We start from the raw sequence: 25,669 nt of genomic DNA on the forward strand, positions 1-25,669 counted from the left end.
TGTTGTAGGCCAAAAAAAAAAAAAAAAAGAAAGAAAGAAAAGCAGCCAGTCTTTCCATAAGAGCATATGCAAAGTTCTAAACTACATTAAGTGAAAAAGCAAGGCATAAAATATTGTGTATAATTGGCCCCTTTAGTATACAATGTAAAACAATCTATATGCTTGTTTATACTTTTTTCTTTCCTGGTGGGTACTGGAAACTGTTAATAGTAGAACACAATTAAAAAAATACTGGCTTCTGTGTCAGGCTCTGTGACAATTGTGATAATCTAATGGAACTTTCATCGGGTTAACTGTCTTGTTTTAATCTTATCACCCTGCCTTGGTCTCCTCCGATCTCTTCTTCCTTGGCCTACTTTTTTCTTCTCTTCTCATTCTGTGCTTTTTCTGAGTGATCTTTTACTCCAATTACTTTAGTCATGACCTCTGTTCTAGGGATTCCTAAATCTGTATTCATCTCCAGCTTCAAACCCATATATCTGTCTGTATATCATATATGTTAGGGAATCTCACTTGGAGTGCCATGGGTGTTCAAAATGATGACATTTAAATTTGCATTTACCCACTTCTTAGCACTCTATCAGCCCCGTGTTTTTCCTCGATAATTCTCCTTGTGATTGTGAGTGGGGAAAAAATGAAATAATCCAATTAGTCACCCATGCCTAAACCTGGGAACTGTCTTAGTGTTCTTTTATATACTACTGTTCTCTGACCTCCCCCCCTAAACTAGTGATTTTCTAAGACCTGACCTTCTGAATGTCTCTTACAATTTTCTCTGTGATCTCAGTTTCTTCCTGCCATCCCTCAGATGCTTTTTTGGTGTGTGGGGGAAGGGAGGAAAATTGAAATTCCTGGAAAATGTACTACCCTGTCTTTCCTGCTGCTTGGTATGACTCCACTACCCTGCTACCTCTCTCTCCAGCACTCCTGGAGCCCCTTACGTGCCAGAGGTCAGAGTGTCTAGGTCTGTGTCCAGATCGCCTTGCGTCATCTTCATTATACACTTAGCACACAATAGAGCATATTGGGTGGATATCAAATCCACACTGGAGCTTGGTTTCCTTTTCAGCATGAAGATTTTTGTTGGATCCTAATTTACCATTCAACCTTCTTCATTTCCATTTGCTCCATTGTCCACTTTGGGAAGGCTTATTCTTTGCTTCGTTAACCCATTCTAATCCTGTGTCATCTTTCTTTGTCCTTTGTAAACCTGCTTCTTTCTCTTCATCTCTTTTCTTGGTCAGAGCCACCTAGGAAACTGTTCCCAACTAAGTGAAGTGAGTTGCCTTATTAGATCCCATTTGAGTCACCTTATACATTGAAAAACATTCTAAACAATTAAAACCATACTTGTGCGCATGATTTACCTTGCTTATTTGTTTAAAGCAAATATGCTTACAAAACAATCTGGACTTAAACATGGAAATTTACAGTTATTCTTTGCAGTTTTCCTAGTGAATTATTGTTATTTTTTAGACAGACACTTAAGAACCTACTAAGTATCAAGTGTTTTACAGGTTTCATTAATCTTTACCATTCTGGGAAAGTTTTCACTTCTTTGTTTTACAGATGGGCAGGGAATTAGATACGATATCCAAGGTCATCTATCTAGATTGCCAGGCTCTATCTACTAGATCACATTTGCTTCTGTACTTTTAAATGAATATGACTGGAATATATAATTTTATAATCCATCTGTAACAGCACTACCTGTGTGTGTCTGGGTTATTTTTTCTGTTTTTTTTTTTTAATTTTTATTTTTTTGGTAGCCTCATTAATGCATTAATGTTCTCTTGTCTGAAGTTGTAAGTTTCTCAGAAAACAGGTTAGCAGTGAGAAATTGGACAATATCTGGAACTTCCTTCTTCTGCCCTTATTGTTGTCATTCTGCTAGGTATCAGTTGTAGTGATTATACCCCAAGTCACGGTAACTTTCTTATACTAGAGGATCCTGAAAATATTTAAAGACTATTTTTTAAATCTGTAAGCTGCAGTTGAGCAGTAACAAACTTTTTCATTTCCTACTGGATTGATTACAGTAGTCATAACATTATTGATGTCTTCTAAGGGCTCTTTAACATAATGCTTATTTACTGAAATGTGTTTTGTAGCTTCGTCAGCAATTGAAGTGGTTGATATGTGAACTCTGCAGATTATATAACCTTCCTAAGCACCTGGATGTTGAGATGCTAGATCAACCACTACCCACGGGTCAGGTAAAGTAAAAATTCTCTAGTGTTCAAGAGCTAAAATAAATTGTCTCAAGCAAAAGTCAAACTAGGATGATTTTTCATTATTCAACTTATTTAGAAGTTAGTTTCTTTTTTGTTCCTATTGAATTGTTTTGTGTGTTCTGTTTTAGGTACTAAAAATAAACTTTACATTTTTTGGAGCTGCTGGTATTTACTATACAGGCAAACAGTTGCCCTTCTCCCTACCACCACCTTTTTGTTAATATTGCTGGTTTCCCTAAATGCTCTTGCTTCTTTCATTGTTTGTCTTTGGTTATTCAATTTCCTTCACCTAGAAATGTCATCTCCTTAAGTCTATGCTTTTTAAGAACTAACCCAAAAGTTATCTCCTGCAAGCAACAGAAATTTCCACTAGTTCACCACCACCACTAACTTCATTCTGAATTTACCTATTTAGGCATCAGTTATTTATTTTTTTACTATAATACATTATAATTTAGCTCTTATACCACCCACTTACCACTCATCTCCCTTTTCTCAAATATTATCTTTAGTCATGTAAGTAATCACTAATTATCATTAGGACTTTGTAGAGTAAAGCCAAGTTTTCTAGAATATTTAGGATAGGATATTTCCTTTCTTGGTGAAGCTTTTAGTTTTGCAGTATCTTCCTCATAATAGTAATTTTTAATTTAAAAAATTATGTTGTAGCCCTTTCTGTGAGGTTTCCCTTTCTTCTGAAGCCTTTGGCTCTTCTTGCCCATCTTGGCAGGTTTTTCTTTGGGTTGGCTGTGCAGATGCCATCTTGAGGTTTTTCTCATCTGCTTTCCTGCAGTAGATCCATTGTTTCTTGGATCTCATGCCATCTTTCGTGGCTTACCCTTTCTCATTTTGCCTGACTATATTCTCAGGTAAAACCCTAAGAAAGCATGGAGCAGTACATTTTCTGAGCGGTAGCTTCTGAAAAAATACTGTCCCGTGTTTGGGTTTTGGAGCCAGACCGAGATAGGTTTGAATCTTGGTTCTGCTACTTACTGGCTGTATGCCCTTGGGCTGATTCCCTAATTGCTCTGTGCATCAATTTTGAATTGGCAAAATGGGAGAACCAGTAATAGTATTAGTACCTATGTTTTTGGGGAACTATGAGGATTAAATGAGTTGGTACAAGTAAACCATTTAGAACAGTGCCTGGTGCATAGCACATCCCCATCAGTGTTCACTTCTGTTATATTCTACCCTCCCTCACACTTGAGTGATAGTTTGGTTGATTATATATTTCTGGGTTGAAGATAATTTTACCTTAGAATTTCAAAGTCTGTGCTGTTGTCTTCTAACCAGTCGTGGTGGTGAAGCCTCATGCCATTCTGAGTTTCAGTCATTCATGCATGGCTTTCTCTCTGGAAGCTTTTAGGAGTTTGTCTTTTCCTTGGTGTGCTGAAACAGCACAACAGTATACTTAGTGTGGGTCTTTTTTCACTCATTGTACTGAGTACACCAAATGGATAGGCCTATGGATAGGCTCCTTCAAATCTGGAACCTTGAATCTTCTCATATTTTTGTTGTTAACTTTCTCCTTTCCATTTTATTTGTTCATTTTGAAGTGTCTGTTAATGGGACTCAAGACCTCTTGTCTTGAGTCTTGTATCTCATATTATTTCTGAATTATTTTTCTTTAATTTTAAAATCTAGAATATTTTTCTTTCAACTTTTGGAAATTTTATTTGGACAGTCATAACTTTAAGTTTTATTTATTGTTGCTTAACCAATTATCCCAAAACTTAATGGCATAAAACAACAAATTTGCCTATCTGTCACTATTGTATGACTTAACTGGGGCTACTTGGACAGATTTTCTGCTGGTCTCATTTGGCACCTTTCACTGTGTGGTTTAGATGGTGACAGGGACTGGTCATCTGGATGCTCAGCTGTAGTGGATTATCTGAGACGGCTTCTTCGCCCACAGGTCTGCTGCCTTGGCGTTTCTTCATCTGGCCTCTCTGCGTAGCACGTCATCCTCTCAGGCCTCTTCATGTGGCTTCTCTTTCTCCAAGAGGATAGTCAGTTCCTATTTTTGGCTTCCAGAAGCACAGAAGTGGAACTGCCAGGTGTTCTTAAGGCTTAGATCTGGAACAGGTCCAATATCATTTCTACCAAATTCTGTAGGTTAAAGTGAGTCTTGGGGCCAACCCAGATTCATTGTGGGATGGGCCCATCCAAGGACGAGCCCTGAGTTCTAGCGACCTTTTCTTCACTGATTATTTTTTATTTATATTCTATTTTTGTTTTATGGATGTAATATATTCATAAGTGTCTTTAAGGAGCTATTTTGATACTTTGACCCTCTCCCTAGCATCTTTTTCTTTAATTTTTTTCTTAGTTTATTTTGGTCTTTTTTTTTTTTTTTAAACCTTTCCTCAAGTATGTATTCTATGTTGCTCATCATTTGTAGTCTTTTAATTCCCTTTTTTGTTCATATTTGAGAGAGGTACTGAAAGACTGATTGGGAGCCTGGGTGTGGTGGCTCACACCTATAATCTCGGTGCTTTGGGAGGCCGAGATGGGAGGATCACTTGAGCCCAAGAATTAAGACCAGCCTGGGCAACATATTGAGACCCCATCTTTACAAAAATAAAAAATTAGGTGGGTATGATGGCACCTGCCTATAGTCCCAGCTACTCAAGAGGCTAAGGCAGGAGGATCACTTGAGCCTAGGAGGTTGAGGCAGCAGTGGGCTGTGATCATGCCAGTGTACTCTAGCCTGGGTGACAGAATGGAACCCTATCTCAAAAAAAAAAAAAAAAGACTGAAAGACTGATTGGGAGTTCTTCGTGTCCAAGACTTGTCAACTGATAGCTTTTAGTGAGAATTTAGGCTGATTCCCAATTGTTATTCCCTACCCTTCTATCTTATCTCCTGGTGCAATCATAAATGGTGGCTGGAACTACTCCATTCCTCTGGATATGAAATCTGTGTTCTCTTGCCTGGGGTGGATGTATGTTTGCTTGGGTTCTGCTTAAGGAGATGTGGTAGAACAGTGTTTCAGAGCTTGGAAAATGTGTTCTGTATATAGGCTTTTGTTAATCTGTTTACGGTGTTGCTTATCTGTCTCGCTTTCTGGGGTACCTAGTGTCTGAGTATAGAGCCTCTTCATGGTGCTGTGAGATAAATTTGCCTCCTTGTTATCGATATCTCCCTAACCTCCACCTTTGTGGGCTTTGCTCCATTAATTAACCATTTTCCATTTACTGTCATTGTCTAGAGGTGAGTTCTTGTCTGCTGATAACTGCATTCCTTTTTTGTAATTGTGTGTTTATTCTTCACCGTAATTTTAGTGGAGCCTCAGGACAAAGAGCAGATGGGAGAAATATGTGTTCAGTATTCACTTTTCCTTCTGTGTTTTTTTTTTTTTTTTTTTTAACAGAGTCTCTCTGTCGCCCAGGCTGGAGTGTAGTGACACGATCTCAACTCACTGCAATGTCCGCCTCCTGGGTTCAAGCGGTTCTCCTGCCTCTCAGCCTTCTGAGTAGCTGGGATTACAAGCACATGCCACCACAGTCAGCTGATATTTTATAAACATCTATGATCACCTGGCCAGTGTTTTTTTTTTTTTTCTGAGTTGGAGTCTCACCTGCTGCCCAGGCTGGAGTGCAATGGCGTGATCTCGCCTCACTGCAGCCTCCGCCTCCCAGGTTCAAGCAATTCTCTTGCCTCAGTCTCCCCGGTAGCTGGGATTACAGGTGTGCGCCACCATGCCTGGCTAATTTTTTGTATTTTTTTGTAGAGATGGGGGTTTCACTATGTTGGCCAGGCTGGTCTCGAACTCCTGACCTTGTGATCTGCCCGCAGCCTCCCAGAGTGCTGGGATTACAGGCGTGAGCCACTGCCCCGACCCCTCACTTTTCCTTCTGTAGGACATCTGCAGCTTGTGTTTTTCACTGAATATCACATGAACTTAATGCATAGAGAGCTAGCTGGTTTTTCATGATTATGCCCACGATTCTATGTAGGAATTTAACTTGTGAATTCCTAATTTTAAATCATCCTTGCATTTCTATAGTGAACGCCATTAGAATGGATATGGTGGTATTTTATTTTTGGATTTTTACTTCTATATTAAGTAAGGTTATACTTTGTTTCCTTTTAGGCTCTTATTTCAGTATCGAGGGTATGCAGGGCTGACTTCGAAAGCTTTACATCTTTTTTTCTAAGATCTAGGATGTAGATCTAGTTTACACAGTAATTTTCAACTGGAGATTTTTGCCTCCCATGGGACATTTGAAAATATCTGGAGCCATTTTTGGTTTTCACAGCTGGTCATGGTGGGGGGGGTGCTGGTGGCATTTCTTGGGTAGAGAGGATGTCACTAAACATCCTGCAACACACGGGAGAGCCCTCCACAAAGAATTGTCTGGCCCGATATATCAGTATTGCGGAGGCTGAGAAACCATAGTTTAAATAAAACTCCAATCTGGAGGATGAGTCTTTGACTGTCTTTTTCCTTTTTCTATGTATTGTTCTCCAGATTTTCCTCTTCTTCAGTTTTAGTAACTGTAGATTCTAAAAAAAATGATCGCTTTATGTATACTTCTAAGCTGTTGCATCATATTCACATGTGGCTGTATGCCATTTTCGCTTCAAAAGTTTTCTTTATCTTAATTACTTTTCAGAGGCTTGGCTGTTTTATTGTATTAGTCTTGCGAAAGAATCCTCCTTTAGTTTTATTTTTTAAATCTAGTGTTTTCTTTTTCATTTTTTGCTTATGTCTTAATTCCCCTTTTTATTTTGCTTTTTCTGGTTTAGTGGATTAATGTAATTTAAATTGCTTTTTAAACAAACATGTAAGGGTATGCATTTTCTTTGGGTGCTGTTTGAGTTTATTGCACAAGTTTTAAAATCTATTTTCCAAGTAATTTTATTCCATCATTCATTCACATTGCCTTTTTATTGTGAGAGATGACATGTATTGAAAATATGTAAAACGTAAGCTTAGTGTAACACATAGTTAGAGTGAATACTTGGAAACCAACACCTAGCGAGCACCCAGGGGAAGAGAAGGAACATTGCTCATACTATGGAAACCTTCTGCAGGCTTCTTCCCGATCACTGTTCCTCTGTACGCTTATCTTTCCTTACGTTTCTCTAGTGTTATCACTCACGTATGCATCCTTGAATAATACAGTGTAGTGTTGCCTATTGTTGAAATTCTGAAAATCATACTATGTGTATTATTTCATCTTTGTTGTGCTCAACATTGTGTGTGAAATTTGTTCCTATTTTGTGTAGCTATAGTTGTTTTGCATTGCTGTATTTATTCCATTGTTTGAATACACCCTACCATTTATCCCCTTGACTAGATACAGACATGTGTGTTGTTTCCAGTGTTGTTAGGAACAGCGAATGCTGCTATGATCATTCTTGTCTGTATTTCATGGTACCCCTGTGCCAGCATTGCATGAGGATCAATTTCTTCTTTTACTCAAGAGTTATCTAGGAAAAAAAACTTTTTAAAAAGCATTTTCGGCCGGGCGCGGTGGCTCAAGCCTGTAATCCCAGCACTTTGGGAGGCCGAGACGGGCGGATCACGAGGTCAGGAGATCGAGATCATCCTGGCGAACACGGTGAAACCCCGTCTCTACTAAAAAATACAAAAAAACTAGCCGGGTGAGGTGGTGGGCGCCTGTAGTCCCAGCCACTCGGGAGGCTGAGGCAGGAGAATGGCGTGAACCTGGGAGGCGGAGCTTGCAGTGAGCTGAGATCCGGCCACTGCACTCCAGCCTGGGCGACAGAGTGAGACTCCGTCTCAAAAAAAAAGCATTTTCAGGTGACTTTTCAGTTATTTTTAGTGCCTCAATATGGTCAGAGAATATGGCCTGTGACCTTTCAGCTGCATTATCAGCAATCGTTTAGACTTCATTATTGGTGTCAATGTTGTCTTTGCTTATTGCTGCTCCTTGTATTATGTCTCCTGCTCCCTGCCCCTCAAGTATATCTCTGAATAATATCGTGTTTTTTTGTTTTGTTTTGTTTTTTGTTTTTTTTTTACCTAGAAAGCATTTGCAGGGATGTGTATGAAGAGATATTTGTTCAACAAATATCTGACTCTGTATAAAGTATTCCACATTGGTGTGGAGAATCTGGAGGTAAACATACACAGATATGCTTCCTGTATTGATGGAGCTAGATATAGAATTCCGAGTTCATAATTGAGTCTATTCCCAGTTATTTACACTTCTGTCTTCTGATATTTGTTACAAATGAAAAGTCTGATGCCTATCTCATTCTTACTTCTTTCTGTGTATGTTATTTTTTCTTTCTGGTAGTTGGTATGATTTAAGTGTGGGGGTTTTACTTTTCAGTATTCCTTTTTTTTTTTTTGAAACAGGGTCTTACTCTCTTGCCCAGGCTAGAGTGCAGTGGTGTGATCATGGCTTGCTGCAGCCTCTACCTCCTGGGCACAAGCAGTCCTCCCACCTCAGCCTCCTGAGTAGCTGGGACTACAGGTGCGCTCTGCCACCATGCACGGTTAATTTTTTTTTTTTTTTTGAGACGGAGTCTCGCTCTGCCGCCCAGGCTGGAGTGCTGTGGCCGGATCTCAGCTCACTGCAAGCTCCGCCTCCCAGGTTCACGCCATTCTCCTGCCTCAGCCTCCCGAGTGGCTGGGACTACAGGCGACTGCCACCTCGCCTGGCTAATTTTTTGTATTTTTTAGTAGAGACGGGGTTTCACCATGTTAGCCAGGATGGTCTCGATCTCCTGACCTCGTGATCCACCCGTCTCGGCCTCCCAAAGTGCTGGGATTACAGGCTTAAGCCACCGTGCCTGGCCTGCACGGTTAATTTTTTAAATTTTTTTGTGGAGATGGGTTTTCACCATGTTGTCCAAGCTGGTCTCAAATTCCTGGGCTCAAGTGATCCTCCTGCCTTGGCCTCCCAAAGTGTTACAGGCGTGAGCCACTGTATCAGGCCTTCAGTATTCCTTTGGGGCATTCAGAGCTGCTTAATATTCTAAAGTCTTTATTTAGCTCAGCAGCACTTGTCTCTTTTCTTTCTTTTTATTCCCCTTCATCCTCTGGATGAATGTTAGATCTCTATATCTTTGATGTCCCTTAACTGTTCTCTTACTTACCTCTCTTCTGTTTTTTCCCCCATCTCCTTTTTTTCTCTGTTCTAAGGAAATGTCACTGTTTGGTTTTCTTAATCATAAATGCCTTGTTGGGTCAAGTGCGTAGTACTCTGGCCCTTCTACAAGTGGTTTTTTGGGGGTGGGGGGGATCTTATTTTTACTTTGTAGAATTGTGCTTGCATAGTAATCTGTTTATTTTGTGGATGCAGTATCTTCTCAATTACTGCTAGAGATCCCAATTAGGTTTTTAAATTCTATTTATTTCCTTCATTAGTAATGCTTCAGATCATTTGTGCTTATTTGACTTGGCACTTTCAGATTGCTAATTTTCTTCAGCTCACTGGTGATACATGGTTATCTCTTCATTTATAGATGAGATACACCATTGATCAGTATCCGTTGTTGATCTGAGTGTCTTCAGAATTGTCACTCTTTTCTGCTGTGGCCTCCCCCTCCTGGTTTGCAGACCTGTGCTCTTCCTGTGGCGTGAGGATGGGGAGGTGGTGGCTGGTGAGCTTTCTAGCTCTTGAGCTAAAAGGAAGAGGCCGAGTCTGTTAGAAGATTTTGCTGCTGCATTGAGTTGTATTCAAAACACTCTGTCTTTTCTCTCTGGTTTTGAGACTCATAGAGGCTGTCAAGATAGGGTTCCTATCTAGGAGAGTGATCCTTACCAACTGTAGATGGGACAAGTACAGTAAAGAATGTCTGATTCTTCTGGAAAAAAGTGGTCCCTCCATTATTTGGATTGAATTTGTGACTTTCTCAAGCCCAGCAGTCTGATTCCATCTCCTTTGTATCTTCCAGCATGTCCTTATAGTTTTGGTTCACTAAGGGTGTTCTCCTTGTATTTGTTGTTTTTTGCTGCTGCAGCAGACTTACTCTTTTTTTGTAAAATTCTGTCATTTCAATGGGGTTTTGAAAAGAGCACCAGGCCACATCTTGAAATGAAATTCATCTTAGGATTTCCCAAGCTTAACTCACTTTTTGTTTTGATTAAATTACTTCCCCTTTTTGAGGTGGTGGGAGCTCAGCTTTCTCATTTTAAAATGAAGGATAGTAACTGGGCTGATGGTGACAGACCCCGACGCATGTGATAATCACCTCAGAGAACTTTTGAGAAACAGATTCTCTGGGTCAGCTTTGAAATTGGCATTTCAAAAATGCTCTTGTGATGCAACCAAACTCTTTGGGGCTTTTAGGCTAGATATATAGTCTTTAGATACCCAGAATAGTTTGACTTGGAATATAATAATTTAGGGAAACGAAAAAGGGGAGAATTACATTTTGGAAGCTGCTTGCTTCCATTTTCCATTTAGTTTTTAGAAGACAATGTCTAAAGAGATGCAGATTTAAAGGAAATACAAATTCTGCATAGGTATGTTTATCTACATGAAATTCTCCAGCTGACTAATCCAGAAGAGTTCTAATACCCTCTGTGATCATGGGTTTGTTTTTCTTGAGAATTATTCCATCAGAGTATCTAATAACAGATGCTTAGATACTGCTGAGACCTTTGTTGGTCTTACTTGATCTCTGGATCCTAGTTTCTTGATCTTTTACATATTCTGTGTTCTAACCTGAACACAGAATATGGTTAAAGATGCATGTATAAACAGTGTCCTGGCCGGGAAGCTTATCTTTTGAACTTTGCCGAAAATGAATATGAAAGCCCTTCCTAAAACCCCATCAGATTCATTTCTGAACTTGATAAATTGTAAATTGTGTAAATTGATAAGTTGCGTCTTGTAGAGAAGTATTTTGTAGTAAAATGTTTTTAAAAAGAAAATTTGCTTTTTAGTGAGGTGGTCATCATTTCATAATTCTTAGTTTTGTGAATTGTCTAGTATCAATAACACATCTGACCTTTCAAAATGTAAGACAATTGAATTTATGTAATGATTCAGGCTTTCCAAAGTTAAAAAGGTAGCTATTTTAAGGAATCGGTAGTTTGGGAGATTTTATTTTAAATAAGCCATTGATCTTATTCACACAGCCATACAAGTAAAATGTTTTCTTATTTTAAATTAGATTATGTTTTAACTTTTTTTCTGTTTTGCTTTGTATTTGATTGCTTTTCTTTATTCCTGAGGCATCCATTAAGTTGAATTGTTCAAAATTGTTTCATTTTTAAAAGCTGATAACTTATTTGTTAGTCAAAGCTGGATTTAAAGATAAACATTTTAATTTCAATTAACTGTCTGGTAGTGGGACTGCAGTGACAGATCGTTGAGAGTTTGTCCCTAAAGTTATGGCACCAGTCTTTAATGTACTCAACCTGTGCATATTTGTTCTGTGTTGCCCTGTCAGATTCATTCTTTGTTTCAGAATGGGACAACAGAAGAAGTGACTTCAGAAGAAGAGGAAGAAGAAGAAGAGATGGCTGAAGTAGGTATTTTATATAAAATAAGAGTTCATAAATGTCTTCATTTTTGAACATTTGAGTAATTCTTAAATCTTTTTTATAGACTGCTATTAACGTGGAATAATTGAAAGCACATTGTATTTGGAATGGAATATAATTTCCCAACTCTGGCTGTACCTTTAACTAATGATATGCCTTTGAGCAAATTTATCTGAATTCTTTGGATTTGATTTCTTGGAAAACAAAAGCTCTTAACATTTAGCACTAAAATTATATTTATATTTAATACTGATCAGTACTTAATCTGTATTTGGTTATTTTTAGGAAGAGGAACTACTGAGTTTATAAAACTTTGTTTGCATAAAAGGAGAATTTGAGAACATTTTAGGGACTACTCACTAGAAGTAGTGAGGCTGTCTCTCATTGAAAAATCATCAATGAATTTTGTCTTAATCTGGTTTACACTATTTTAACAGAATACTGGAGACTGGGTAATTTATAAAGAACAGACATTTATTTTCTCACTGTTCTGAAGGCTGGAAGTCCAAGATCAAGATCCCAACATTTGGTGTCTGAGGACCTTCTTGTTGCATCCTCTCACACGGTAGAAGGCAGAAGGGCAGGAGAGCAAGCTAGTCCAGTGTGTGAAGCCTCATTTGTATGGGCCTTAATCCCATTAAGGAGGAAGAAGCCCTCTTGGCTTAATCACCTTTTAAAAGTCCTACCTCTTAATATCGTCACATTGGCCAACACCTGAATTTTGGAGGAAGCACATTTAAATCATAGCAAATTTAGTAGAGCTCATTCCAAAGACATTGAGCTTAGGCCAGTTGTCAGTCATGGATATAATTTTAGATGTTTTCAAGCTCTGAAACTTTGCATTTAAAATCAAACTTCAGAACAAAGATCTTTGTTTCTGCGTTGACCAAATAGAAGATATATGGATTCCATGGTCTTGATTTAAAAAAAAAAAAAAAAATTTTTTTTTTTCTGTTTTGGGTCTTATAATCAATGTATGCTTTTATTTTCTTAATTTGGAAATTTTTAATCTAAAATATACTTTTAGAATGCTTCAGAACTAATGAAGCAGTGTTACAGACTTGTTTTGGTTTTTTGAGACAGGGTCTCACTGTGGCGCAGGCTGGAGTGCAGTAGTGTGATCACGGCTCACTGCAACCTTGAACTCCTGGACTCAAGCAGTCCTCCCACCTCAGCCTTCTGAGTAGCTGGGAGTACAGGCATGTGCCCCATGCCCAGCTTTTTAAACATTTTTTATTGTATAGATTGGGTCTCGTTCTTATGTCCAGGCTCATCTCATGAACTCCAGACCTCAAGTGATCCACCACCTTGGCCTCCCAAAGTGTTGGGATTATAGACGTGTGCCACTGTTCCTGGGTATAGGCTTGTTTTATGAGTCTGGGAGTAAAATACTCTTAAAATTGCCCAGTTAGAATGAGAATTTGTTTTAATGTTTTTATGCAGTTTAGCTTAGGTGGAATAAACTGCATGAAAGCGTTAAACCTTTTCTGTGGGTCCAGTATACCATGAAGCAGCCATTGTACTAAATGAGTTCATTAAGTTCATGAACTTTTTCTTTTTTCCCTCACAAGCTAATAAACAAGAGGCCGCAACATTGAGGGAAAACTAGAAAGGAAGGAGAATGGACTTTGGAGATGTCAGATTAGGACAGGTGGAAAGAAGATATTCTAGGCTCCTAAAATAATATGGGAAGAGGCTCAGAACAACCTTGGACATAGTGTGTTTGGGTTCATTGGATACTTTTCTTTTGAGAAGCAGTGTTGATGTGTTGAATTCATGAAAAAACAAGATTGGCTAGAAAAGGCAGATGGTTAAAAGTCTTGAATTCGAGACAGGTGTGTTTCTATTTGGTGTGATTTTTGATAGGAAGGCCTTAAGCACGGAATAGTGTGCTGAGGATATTTTAGAAAGATAATGATGAATTCTGTTTGGGATGTGCTGATGAATACTCAGGGAAAGAAGTTTTGTGGATGGGAACATGACTGAGGTTGAAGGTATAGGAGGAAATACAGGCTAAAGGCATTTGTGAGACTTGTGAGAAAAACGTAAAGGATGGAAGATTGGTGCTGAAAGGTGCACACAGGGAGAAGGGAGCTCCGTGAAGTATGAAGTCATGGGCAGAGTTTGAGTGAGAACAGAACGTTAATAGGGCTTGAAGAGATGGCATTCCAAAAAGGAGGCTGGGGAGGCGAAGGCTGCAGTGAGCCGAGATCTTGTCACTGCACTCCAGCCGGGGCAACAGAGTGAGACTCCATCTCAAAAAAAAAAAAAAACCAAAAAGGAGGCCTATTGAATGGATAGATGGTAGTCATTAACCTGGTCTAGAAGTCAGTGAATTAGCCTGCTTGGGAAAGAAAAAAGTCGAGATGAGTATAAACTACTCCTTTAGAGATTTTGGCAATTGAAGTAGAGAAGTAAGGGAATTGCAAAAAGTTAGGATTTAAATTCTGCATAGATTTATATATATGTGTAAGAACAAATAGTATGGGAAAGGAGGGAGCAAAATGATGTGAATAAAGATACTGGTCTAGGGGTATTCAAATTCTTTTTTTTCTTTTTCTTTTTTCTTTTTTTTTTTTGAGATAGTCTTGCTCTGTCACCCAGGCTGGAGTACAGTGGCATGATCATAGCTCACTGCAGCCTCAAACTCCTGGGCCCACATGATCCTCCTATCTCAGCCTCCTGAGGACCTGAGATAAAATTCTTTTTCTAACTTTTTTTCTAGTTATAAACGTCAATAGATGCTTATTACATAAAACTTGGAAATTAGGGGAAGGCATTAAATGTCTCCAGAAATAACTAAAATTAACTGAAAGTAATATTTTAATGTAAGTTCTTCTGGTCTTCCTTTTTCTGTGCTTATTTCAGCATAATTGAAATTCTTTTTTGTATTCTGTTTTTCATTTTAAAGTTTTTCGATACAGGAGAAATTACGCTATGTTAGTATTTCATTGGCCTCAATATTTTGCTATTTTTGCACATGCAGATTTTGTGTTTGTTTTTGTGGTTGCAAGGTTGAAATAGGTGTCTTTATGCCTAAATTAGTGTTTACAGGTTAAACTAGTTTCTTAGAATACAATTCTAGAAGTTGAGTTTCTGGAATAAACTAGGAACACTTTGGGTTCTTGACACCTGCGGCTAAACTGTTTGAAAGGTTCCTCTTAACAGGAGATTTAGAAGATGGCTTATTTGGTAATAGTTATGATTTTGTAAAGCTTTTAAATCTGCTTTACCCAGAGTCTAGCTTTTAAATAAAATATAGGATATAAAAGGTGGGAGCCTCTTGAATGGAATGTGGGGCCTTTTTCTCTCTCCCCATAGGATAGATGTATTTTGTTTCTTGTCCCTCTTTGAGTCAAGAGTAGTTTAATGTTATTTTGGCATAAGAAATTGCTGAAGAAAAATAGCTTGAATAAGCTAACATTTTTCTTCTTTTTGCAGGATATAGAAGACTTAGATCACTATGAGATGAAGGAAGAAGAGCCTATTAGTGGGAAAAAGTCAGAGGATGAAGGAATTGAAAAAGAAAATTTGGCAATATTAGAGAAAATTAGGAAGACTCAAAGGCAAGACCATTTAAATGTAAGTGTGTGTAGATATGTAGAACCTGGACTTTTGTGGTTAAATAATTATAGTTAATACCAGGCAATTCATTAACATGCCCACCTCAGCTGCCCTCCTCCTCCATTCCTGCCTTAGTGGTGGATTCAGTCATATGTTTTTTAAAACAGGGTCTTGCTCTGTCACCTAGGCTAGAGTGTAAGTGGCACATAGTTCAGTGTAGCCTTGATCTCGCAGGCTCCAGTAATCCTCCTGTCTCAGCCTCCCAGGTAGCTTGGACTATAGGCATGTGCCACCGTGCCAGGCTAGTTTTTTTTTTGTTTTTAGTGGCGATGAAGTCTCTCTGTGTTGCCCAGGCAGGTCTTGAACACCTGAGTTCAAACAATCCTCCCATGTCAGCCTCCCAAAGTACTGGGATTACAGGCAAGAGCCACCGTGCCTAGCCTTAGTCATATGTTTTGTTGCTGTAGATGATGTTTCTTATCTATGGATAGCCACTTTTTACCCTCTTCGTCTGCTCTTCACATCCTGGAACCACCTGCTGATCCCTGTATATGCCCCTTTCCGGCCTGTTTATGCTGTTTTCTCTGCTTACCTTCCTCCCATGGGATCTGTATGTTCAAATTCATTCTTTCCTACAAAATATAATTCAAGTTCTTTCTCCTTGGTGAAGCTGACTTTGGTCTGTCCTACTCTGACCCAACCAAAAGTAATTTTTCTCTTTTGACTTAACATCTTTTTTTTTTTTTTTAAATGAAGTCATGCTCTGTCTCCTGGCTGGAGTGTGGTGGCATAATGTCAGCTCACTGCAACTTCCACCTCCCAGGTTCAAGCAATTCTTCTGTCTCACCGTCCCGTGCAGCTGGGATTATAGGTGTGCACTGCCACACCTGGCTAATTTTTGTATTTTTAGTAGAGACAGGGTTTCACCATGTTGGCCAGGCTGGTCTTGAACTCCCAACTTCAAGTGATTCACCTGCTTTGGCCTTCCAAAGTACTGGGATTACAGGTGTGAGCCACCGTGCCCGGCCACAACTTAATATCTCTTTTACATGAAGCAGCAGGATGTGAAAAGAACACTAAGTTTGGTGACAAACACACCTTTTATGGTTTCACTTTCCTCAACTCTAAAATACGGCTAGACAGTACATACCTTTTGAATGATTGCTATCAAAAATAAATGAAAATGATGTGTATATATATAAAATGTTCAGAGTAGGGAAACATCAAATGATTGAACACTTACTACTTCCTGCCTTGTATTAGAGCTGTTGACCCACTCCATGAAGTCTGCGTAGCAGTTACTTTGTCTTGGGCACAGGTGCCCCAAAACAGGGAATGAATTGTTAGGTAAGTAGATGCCAAATGTTGAAAACAGGTAGATTACTCTCCCTCCTTCAATCTTATTTATATATTAATCTGATTTATAATTTTTAGTAGAGCAAAGAAATTTAGTCAGGCCCCAATATCTTGATTACTTAAAAAACAAAGTTTGTGTCTTTTGAATTAATGATAACTGTACTTTGTGTCTTGTGATCAATTCCAGTTTGAGTTATGGTCAAAACAACTATAAATTATTGAACACCTTTGCATGACCGATACTATGCCAAGTACTTTATACTTCATATATCTTCACATTTAGTCTTCATAGCCACCATGTGAATTAGGTACTCTTCATATTTTAGAGATAGGAAAAAACTTCTCATATTTTGTAGATATGAAATGAGCTAGGAAACTTGATTTTTTCATCCCCTTCAAAGTATAGTGCAATGTTTAAAATCTTTAATTTCACGTGACCAAAAAATAGTTCCGTTTATATTTAGTCTTACGATAAGATATTGATGTGTTTTCATCTTTAGCGATGTCCCTGCACTGAAAAACTGAAACCAGTCACATGTAGGCACACGTTTCTCAGTGTCTTAATGTGCGAACTAGATCATCTGTGTAATATTCTTGCTTGTAGTCTTATGACTTAACCTCTTTTTTTTTATGAAGTCACTTTTTTTAATGAATGGAGCTGTATTTTAGTTAATAATGTGTCACCTTGAGTGTCTTATAGTAATTGCTGGGGTTTGGAATAGACTCATACTGAATTCTATACTATTGTGGAATCCATGGTGGTCTGGACATGTAGGCTAGACTTTTTCACATGATAAGAAATAGGAAATGAACCAGACTTGTGCCTAGTTTTATATCCTCTTGAAACTTCATAATGCTTCATTTAATTGGACTTTTTTTACTTCTTAAAATGTTGAGGTTGGGCGCAGTGGCTCATGCCTGTAATCCCAGCACTTTGGGAGGCCGAGGCGGGCGGATCACAAGTTCAAAAGATTGAGACCATCCTGGCCAACATGGTGAAATCCCGTCTCCACTAAAAAAAAAAAAAAAAAAATTAGCTGGACGTGGTGGTGCGCACCTGTAGTCTCAGCTACTTGGGAGGCTGAGGTGGGAGAATTGCTTGAACCGGGAGGCGGAGGTTGCAGTTGCGCCACTGCACTCCAGCCTGGATGACAGGGCGAGACTCCATCTCCAAAAAAAAAAAAGTTGAACGGTGATTCATTTTTGCTGTAATCTTTTAGATCAGGTTGAAATATCTTAAATCTTTACTTAGCTCAGCAGACCCTGGTAAACAGTGGCTTTTGTGTTTCAGGGTGCAGTGTCTGGGTCAGTGCAAGCTTCAGATAGACTTATGAAAGAGCTCAGGGACATATACAGATCACAGAGTTATAAAACAGGTAAGGATCTCTGGATCCCTGCTCTCCTTATGGTTCTTATGCTCTTTTCTATTGTCAGATTATAAATGTCATTTCCTAAAACTGGACAGAAATGGAAATGTTTGCTAGCTTTATTTTAGGAATGTGAAACTCAAATGCAATCAATATCCAAAAGATGTAAGAGTAAACTAGGATAAGTTTACTTGTTTTTCGGATTTTAAAAAAATGTTTTTATAAGTCCATTGGAATTTTGTCCTCTTCTTGAAAAGAGTGAACTCTTACATGATTTTTATCTTCTGGCGAAAGCATGAGCAACATTGCTTGGAAAGTAAATAAGAGTAATACATTTCATTATACAGAGAATGATTGCCAAGTTGATTTTTATGATTCTGCCCCCCCCATTTTTGAAGGCAAGATAATCAACTCTTATTGTAGAGATAGTTATGTTATTATCTTTAAAATATATAGGTTTTTAAAGTTTTTATTTCATTGTTTGACTTGAGTATTCTTACTCAATATGACTTGAATGTTATGGAACCTCTCTAACTAGAGGTAAAGTTCTCATATTGTTACAGATTCTAATAGTATTAAATAATGAGCCTAACTTTAATTTGAAAAGATAGCATTGGTTGGGTGCAGTGGCTCACACCTGTAATCCCTGCACTTCGGGAGGCCAAAGTGGTCAGATCACCTGAGGTTAGGGGTTAGAGACCAGCCTGGCCAGCATGGCAAAGCCCTATCTCTACTAAAAATAAAAAATTAGCCGGGCGTGGTGGTGGGCACCTGCGGTCCCAGCTGCTCAGTAGGCTGAGGCAGGAGAATCACTTGAACCCAGGAGGCGGAGGCTGCAGTGAGCCAAGATTGTACCACTGCACTCCAGCCTGGGTAACAAGAGTGAGACTATCAAAAAAAAAAAAAAAAAAAAAAAGCATTATGACCCATTCAAGAATTCTTAGTATGAACAAATCAAAATTAATTAGAACTTGCTTAAAAAAATAAAAACAAGGAAAAACCCTTGCTTTGTAGCGTGCAGGATAAGCCAAACTTGTTTCTGAATTGTTAGAATTGTGGATGTCCTTACAGTTTTTTGTGTAAGAAATCTAAAAGTTTATCTGTAGAAACCTAATAAAGCATAAACATTTGAATACTGGTTTTATTTTTAAATGTTAAGTAATCATTTGTTTCAGCATTGTTTATATAGAAAAAAAAAACAGATATTGGGTGGAATTTGTTAAAGCATATCCATAAAATAAACTACTACAAAGTCATTAAAAAGATTGTCAATAGATTTAGGTATACTAACTTGGAAAGGTGTCCCTGAAAGTTGAAGAGACATTGTAAAACAACATACATAGAAGGATTCCGTCTTTGTAGAAATGTATGTTCATGGAAGAAAAGTCTTAAGTACCTATGATTTTGCATAATCTTTTTTTTTCAGTCAGACTAAACGGTAAGCAGTTTTTCAACTCATTAAAGAATCTTCTCAATTGATGGCTGTAATGATCTGTTAAGGGCATAAGATACTCAGCTGCAGTGGTGTAATATTTACTATATAGCTTAGTTGTTCCATGTTTTAAGAGCAAAATTCCTAGCTTCTGTTGACTATTTAGTTTATACATTTATACTATAGTAATAGTTATATGATCAAATGAAGAGTAGCTAACATGCTCTGTATCTTAACAGGGATTTATTCAGTGGAACTCATAAATGACAGTTTATATGACTGGCATGTTAAACTGCAGAAGTAAGTGACTTTTTAATGCTAACCCACTCTTCACAATGGTAGATTATCACAGTGGAGGTTATTTTCCTTCTAACTTGATACCTTTGTACTATGACTTTTACTTAGAACTTAGACCTTGTTTCTATAGAAATAGTTCTTAGATTGTTTAAATGAGCTGTTTCTGAGGCTTAGTAAAAAAGTGAGAAAGAGGAAGGACAAAAAGGAAGGACTAGCTGTGGGATAAAGTGTTTTATGGAGTTAGAGCAGGGGAACTTAGAAACAAAAGTATATTTAATAACTTCATGAGACTGTGATAACCAGTTTATATTTGAAATATATACAGCACTTTGGGAGATTGAAGTGAGAGGATCTCTTGAGCCCAGGAGTTTGAGACCAGCCTGGGCAACACAGCAAGACTTCATCTCTACAAAAAAAACAACATTAGCCAGGCATGGTGCAGTACACCTGTAGTCCCAGCTACTGGGGGTGGTAGGAGGCTGAAGCAGGAAGATCTTGTGCTCCAGAGGTCAAGGCTGCAGTGAGCCACGATTGTATCACTATATTCCAGCCTGGGCAACAGAATGAGGCACCCTGTCTCTTTTAAAAAAAAAAAAAAATGTTGGGGGGAGATGGGATTCAAATTGGATCTGTATATATAGGACAGTTGTAGAAAAATACGGATTTTTTTAGTGATTTAACTTTTCATAGTTCGGTGCATGGCAAACTTTTCTCCTTGAACCCTTTGGCTAATAATGTAAGTTTAATAAGAAAATTATATACATGTGACTATTTTCCTTTAGAATGACTGCAAACTCTGAACCCCTTATTAGATTAGATTTAGAGTATTATGGTCTCTTTTGGACATTTATTCCCAAGGAGCTGGAAGCTATAGTGATCTCTATTTTTCCTGGTGATGAAGAGCAGCTTTAGACCTTCTCTTTCTGGAACTTACCCTAGGTGCTCTATTTTAGCTGTCAGACTAGTTCATTTTTGAGTTTAGTTAAAAAAAAAAAATCTCTAACTTTTTATTTGAACCGTTTTTTTGTTTTGTAATTCTTAGGGTTGACCCTGATAGTCCTTTGCACAGTGATCTTCAGATCTTAAAAGAAAAAGAAGGCATAGAATATATTTTGCTTAACTTCTCTTTTAAGGTAAGAAAATAGGTACAGGACCCCATATACTTCCAATAGGGGGTCGTATATTTGTACAAGTGCTTTGGAAAAAAATTTGGTAAAGTAGAAGATGCTCATACCCTATGGTTCAGAAATCTTGTAGACATATTCTCTGTAAGAGATGAGTAATTAGGTGTACCAGGAGACGCAGGAATGTTCAGAGAAGCATCGTTTATAATAGCCCCAAACAGAAAACCCAAGTATTCTTTCCAATAAGATGGAGAAATGTGGTGTTTATAAAATGGTTTATAGCTATGTGGGACAAGATGGGTGGATCTTGAACACAGTTGTAAAAGAGACTGGACTCCAAAACCTATTTTGTACAGTTTCCTTTATATAGAGTTCAAAAATAGGTAAAACTAATGTTGGTTAGGGCATGCATTCTTAGTGGAGGCAATATCACCGGCAGTGGAGTGAAAATTGATCTTTGGAGTGAAAACAATCTTAGCTATTAAAATGGTCTGCTGCCCTCCAAAGGGCCACAGAACATAAACAGATACACGATTTATCTGTGGTGTTAAAATTCCGTGGAGCGGGGGGGTAAAATTAGAAAGAAAACTTCTAAAAAAGGCTTCTTAGGGGGGCAAAAATGAAAAGAAAACTGAGAAACACTTAATCATGGATTCATACTTGGGCAGTAAAACTGCCCAAGAACAAAGAGGTGATTACATACAGTTTAGGGTAAGGAGTCCATCTAGGTGGGAGGTAGGGAGGTGTGAACTGAAAGGTACATCTGTGCAGGCTTCTTGGATACTGGCTGGAATATATTTCTGGACCAGGTTGGTGGTTACAAGGGCACATAATTTACAATAGCTTCTTAAGGTATATCTCTATATTTTATGTACTTTTCTGAATTTATGTGTTATATTTCATAAGGGTTTTTAAATTTTATTTTATTTTATTTTATTTATTTATTTTTGAGACGGAGTCTTGCTCTGTTGCCCAGGCTGGAGTGCAGTGACACAGTTTTGGCCCACTGCAACCTCCGCTCCTGGGTTCAAGAGATTCTCCTGCCTCAGCCTCCCGAGTATCTGGGATTACAGGTACAGGTACATGCCACCCCCAGCTAATTTTTGTATTTTTAATAGAGACGGAATTTCACCATGTCGGCCAGGCTTGTCTCGAATTCCTAACCTCAGGTGATCTGCCTGCCTCGGCCTCCCAAAGTGCTGGGATTATAGGCATGAACCATCACACCTGGCCTAATAAAGTATTTTTAAGACGCTAAAAATAATGGTTAAAGAATAGCAGTGGTGTCTAGAACAAATGTTACTATTTTTATTTTTATTTTTTTGAGACTGAGTCTTGCTCTGTTGCCCAGGCTGGAGTGTGGTGGCACAATCTTGGCTCACTGCAACCTCTGCCTCCCAGGTTTAAGCAATTCTCTGCCCCAGCCTCCTGAGTAGCTGGGATTATAGGCATGTGCCACCATGTCCAGATCATTTTTGTATTTTTAGTAGAGATGGGGTTTCACCATGTTGGCCAGGCTAGTCTTGAACTCCTGACCTTGTGGTACACCTGCCTTGGCCTCCCAAAGTGCTGGGATTACAGGCGTGATTTAATATGGATCTGGATAAGATGTTATGGTTTAAAATCTGTGGATATATGAGATATTTTGATGAAAAAAACAATGCTGCTTTTGTACTTACAAAAAGGATAGTAATAATTTTCTAAAAGCTTCTTACATAGCTTTTTTATGTGTATGTTTTTCCTTGGGAATATATCTTAGGATTGAACTTCCTTGAAGTGATCCAAATGTCAGTATTATCTCTCACTTTTGTTATTGTAGAAACTGTTGTGGTTGTCAACTGGGTTGTCCTCCTAAAAAGTATGAGTCTGGTATATATTGACTGAAGTTGCTAATGGCTACATTTTTACTAATTCATATGGGGGAATGAATGAAGCACCCAGGCCAAAAACAAAAAACAAAACACACAAAAAGGAAGGTATCTTTCTTTTTAAAAATTTAAATTATATGTCCGTATACCTAACACCAAACTTAAGAAATAGAACCCTTTTTTTTTTTTTTTTTTTTAATTAGTCCCTGTAGCCCCTGGTGTGCCCCTCCCTTGTCACTTCCTCTTTGGGAGTTATCTTTACGGGAATATGAAATCTTGGACAGGAAACTGGAGGATTTGTGACTGCAGGTAGTGTTTTCATTATTTTTTCCTGCTCTAGGTAGAACGTCAGGGAGGGGACGATCTGGGAGGTAAATGGCTGAATTTCTATTGGATTTGTGTTTCTGGACCATGGCTCCTGATACCAGAAAGAAGGGCCTTTTCTGGGGTTGGAGTATTTCTTAAGAGGCCTGGGAAGAATGTGATTGCCTTGAGCTAACTGACCTTATGAAGAGGACCTTAAACTGAATTGGCAAGTTATTAGTATCGGGATTCACAGACTTTGGAGGATAGCAGGTATGACTCAGAAAGATTTACAGGAAAGAGCCAGAACAGTGTATATTTATGGCCTCTGATGTCCACGGTGACAACCTGAATAATAAGAAAAATGGAACTTGAGATAAAGCATAACACAAAGATGCAGGAGGGAACGCGACCTGGTCAGCAACTTAGTAAATCCAACTTGCTATGCTTTTAAGGAAGTCACTTTTTGGTGTTTCAGGCAGCATCTGAATTACTGAATTGAATTCTGAGGTAGTACTTTAAGAATGGTCTATTTAGATAAATTTAGGTTCATTTAGAGAATAATAGCCGGGATTGGGAAGAGATTGTATTCCGTGTCCTGGGATAGCTGGCAAAATTGTGGATTTGGAGAGGAGAACATGGGGGTTAATGTTAGCTTGTCTTCAACTATTTGAAGGACTGTGTATATGGAAGCATTAGTTTTTATTTGTTTTTGGTGAACACAGGGCATAAAACTAGTAAGGCAAATTACAAAGAGGTGATTTTTCAACTCAGTGTAAGGAAGTGATTTGTAACTATTTAGAGACATTTGGTGATGCAGTCCTTTAAAAAACAGAATGTGCCTTTTTCTTAAGAATAACTTAGATGGCTAAGATGTTAAGATCTCAGATAACTTTCTGATATCCTTATAGAGCCTGAGAGTCTGTTTCTGAGTTAATATATACTAAGGTAACTGAAACTTCATTTTAACAGTCACCCTCAACCTTTTTTTTTCATCCTTGAAGAACTTTTTATTTCTGTAAAATACGGATTCCTGAGTTCCAGGGTATAGACTTTATGGAATGGAGTCCCCAGATTTTGATGTGGAAGAGTTATTCTGAACTGTTTACAATGAATTAAATCATACATAATCAATGAAGAGGTTTTGTAGTCACTAGGGATTCACGTTTAAATTTCTAAATAGGAGGTTAAATGAAGTTGTACTTTACCAAGCTTTACATCAACCTCTATACCTTTCATTATGTCTGTTAAATATAGGTGAAAGGTGAGCTATTTTATTTGAAAGTAGATTATAATAACTGTCGTTAAGTTGCTATCTTGTGTCATTAAGTTGGTATCTTGTGGATAATCTTACATTTCTATTGCAAGTTAGAAAACGATTTCTTCTTATCCCTCATCTTATATCATCTTCCTCACTTCATATATTTTTATCAAGTCTGATGATCCTTGTCTTTTAGTTGGACCCATTCATTATTGCTGATACTTGGGTCTGAATCTCCATCTTATAGATTCATTACTATTTGTCCTTCTTGCTTCACACTCCTTTTCATCTTTCTTTTGGATTTTTTTATTACTCTAGTTTCATACCTCTGTCAGCATGGTAGTTCTTCTTTTTTACTACCCTACAGTTACAATATGTCTTTGACTTGTCAAAGTCTAATATAAACTTGTAAATTTATACTTTTTCCTTTTCCTTGTCAATACAAGGACCTTAGAACACTGAGGTCATGTCCTCCCTGCCATATACGTGCTGCTGTCATCATGCATTTTAGTTCTATACTTATCTAAAACTCTACACATAATTATGTAATTGGTCAATATCCATTTAGATCCGCATGCACATTTGCTCTTTTTTATGCTCTTTATTCTCCATATTTTCATTGAGGATCCTCTTTCTCCAGTCTGAAAATAACTTTTAGTATTTCCTTTAGTGTGACTCTGAAGATGAAAAACAAAAACCTTTATTTTTCTTTCTTTCTTTCTTTCTTTCTTTTTTTTTTTTGAGACCAAGTTTCGCTCTTGTTGCCCAGGCTGGAGTGCAGTGGTGCAATCTCGACTCACCGCAAGTTCCACCTCCCGGGTTCAAGCGATTCTCCTTCCTTAACCTTCCTGAGTAGCTGGGATTACAGGCATGCGCCACCACGCCTGGCTGATTTTGTATTTTTAGTAGAGACGGGGTTTCTCCGTGTTGGTCAGGCTGGTCTCGAACTCCCGAACTCAGATGATCCGTCCACCTCGGCCTCCCAAAGTGCTGGGATTATAGGCGTGAGCCACCGTCCCTGGCCTTTATTTCATTTTTGAGGAGTATTTTCATTGAGTGTAAGTTTCTAGGTTGGCAGTTTCTTTCAGTGCCTCAAAGATATCATTCTCTTATCCTAGCTTCCATTGTTTCTCTTGAAGTATTTACGGTGGTTAAATCTTGTGAAGTCTTTGATCAGATTTGGAAAATTATCACCAACCATATCTTCAGGTATTGGTTCTGTCCTATTCTTTTTTTGCTTCCAGGACTCGACGTATGTGATAAACTTTTCACTATCTTTTTTATTTTCTGCATTTTCTTTTTTGTTTTTGTTTTTTTTTTTTTTTGAGACGGAGTCTCGCTCTGCCGCCCAGACTGGAGTGCAGTGGCCGGATCTCAGCTCA

The 25,669-nt window shown here is 38.2% G+C and overlaps 1 protein-coding gene across 3 annotated transcripts in view; it reads left to right on the forward strand.

Moving 5' to 3' along the window:
- Positions 1–25,669, forward strand: part of UBE2Q2 (ubiquitin-conjugating enzyme E2Q family member 2) — a 60,455-nt gene that overhangs the window by 15,113 nt on the left and 19,673 nt on the right. For 2 of the 3 annotated variants that reach the window (XM_011932815.1, XM_011932816.1), the window contains exons 3-8: positions 2,112–2,216; positions 11,640–11,699; positions 15,157–15,297; positions 17,927–18,011; positions 19,674–19,734; positions 20,774–20,864. In XM_011932815.1, the coding sequence (XP_011788205.1) occupies positions 2,112–2,216; positions 11,640–11,699; positions 15,157–15,297; positions 17,927–18,011; positions 19,674–19,734; positions 20,774–20,864 (543 nt within the window). The remainder of the gene's footprint in view (positions 1–2,111; positions 2,217–11,639; positions 11,700–15,156; positions 15,298–17,926; positions 18,012–19,673; positions 19,735–20,773; positions 20,865–25,669) is intronic. The other variant, XM_011932817.1, reaches the window with a different exon arrangement.

Source organism: Colobus angolensis, unplaced genomic scaffold (genome assembly GCF_000951035.1).
Source record: "Colobus angolensis palliatus isolate OR3802 unplaced genomic scaffold, Cang.pa_1.0 Scaffold99, whole genome shotgun sequence".
NCBI lineage: Eukaryota > Metazoa > Chordata > Mammalia > Primates > Cercopithecidae > Colobus > Colobus angolensis.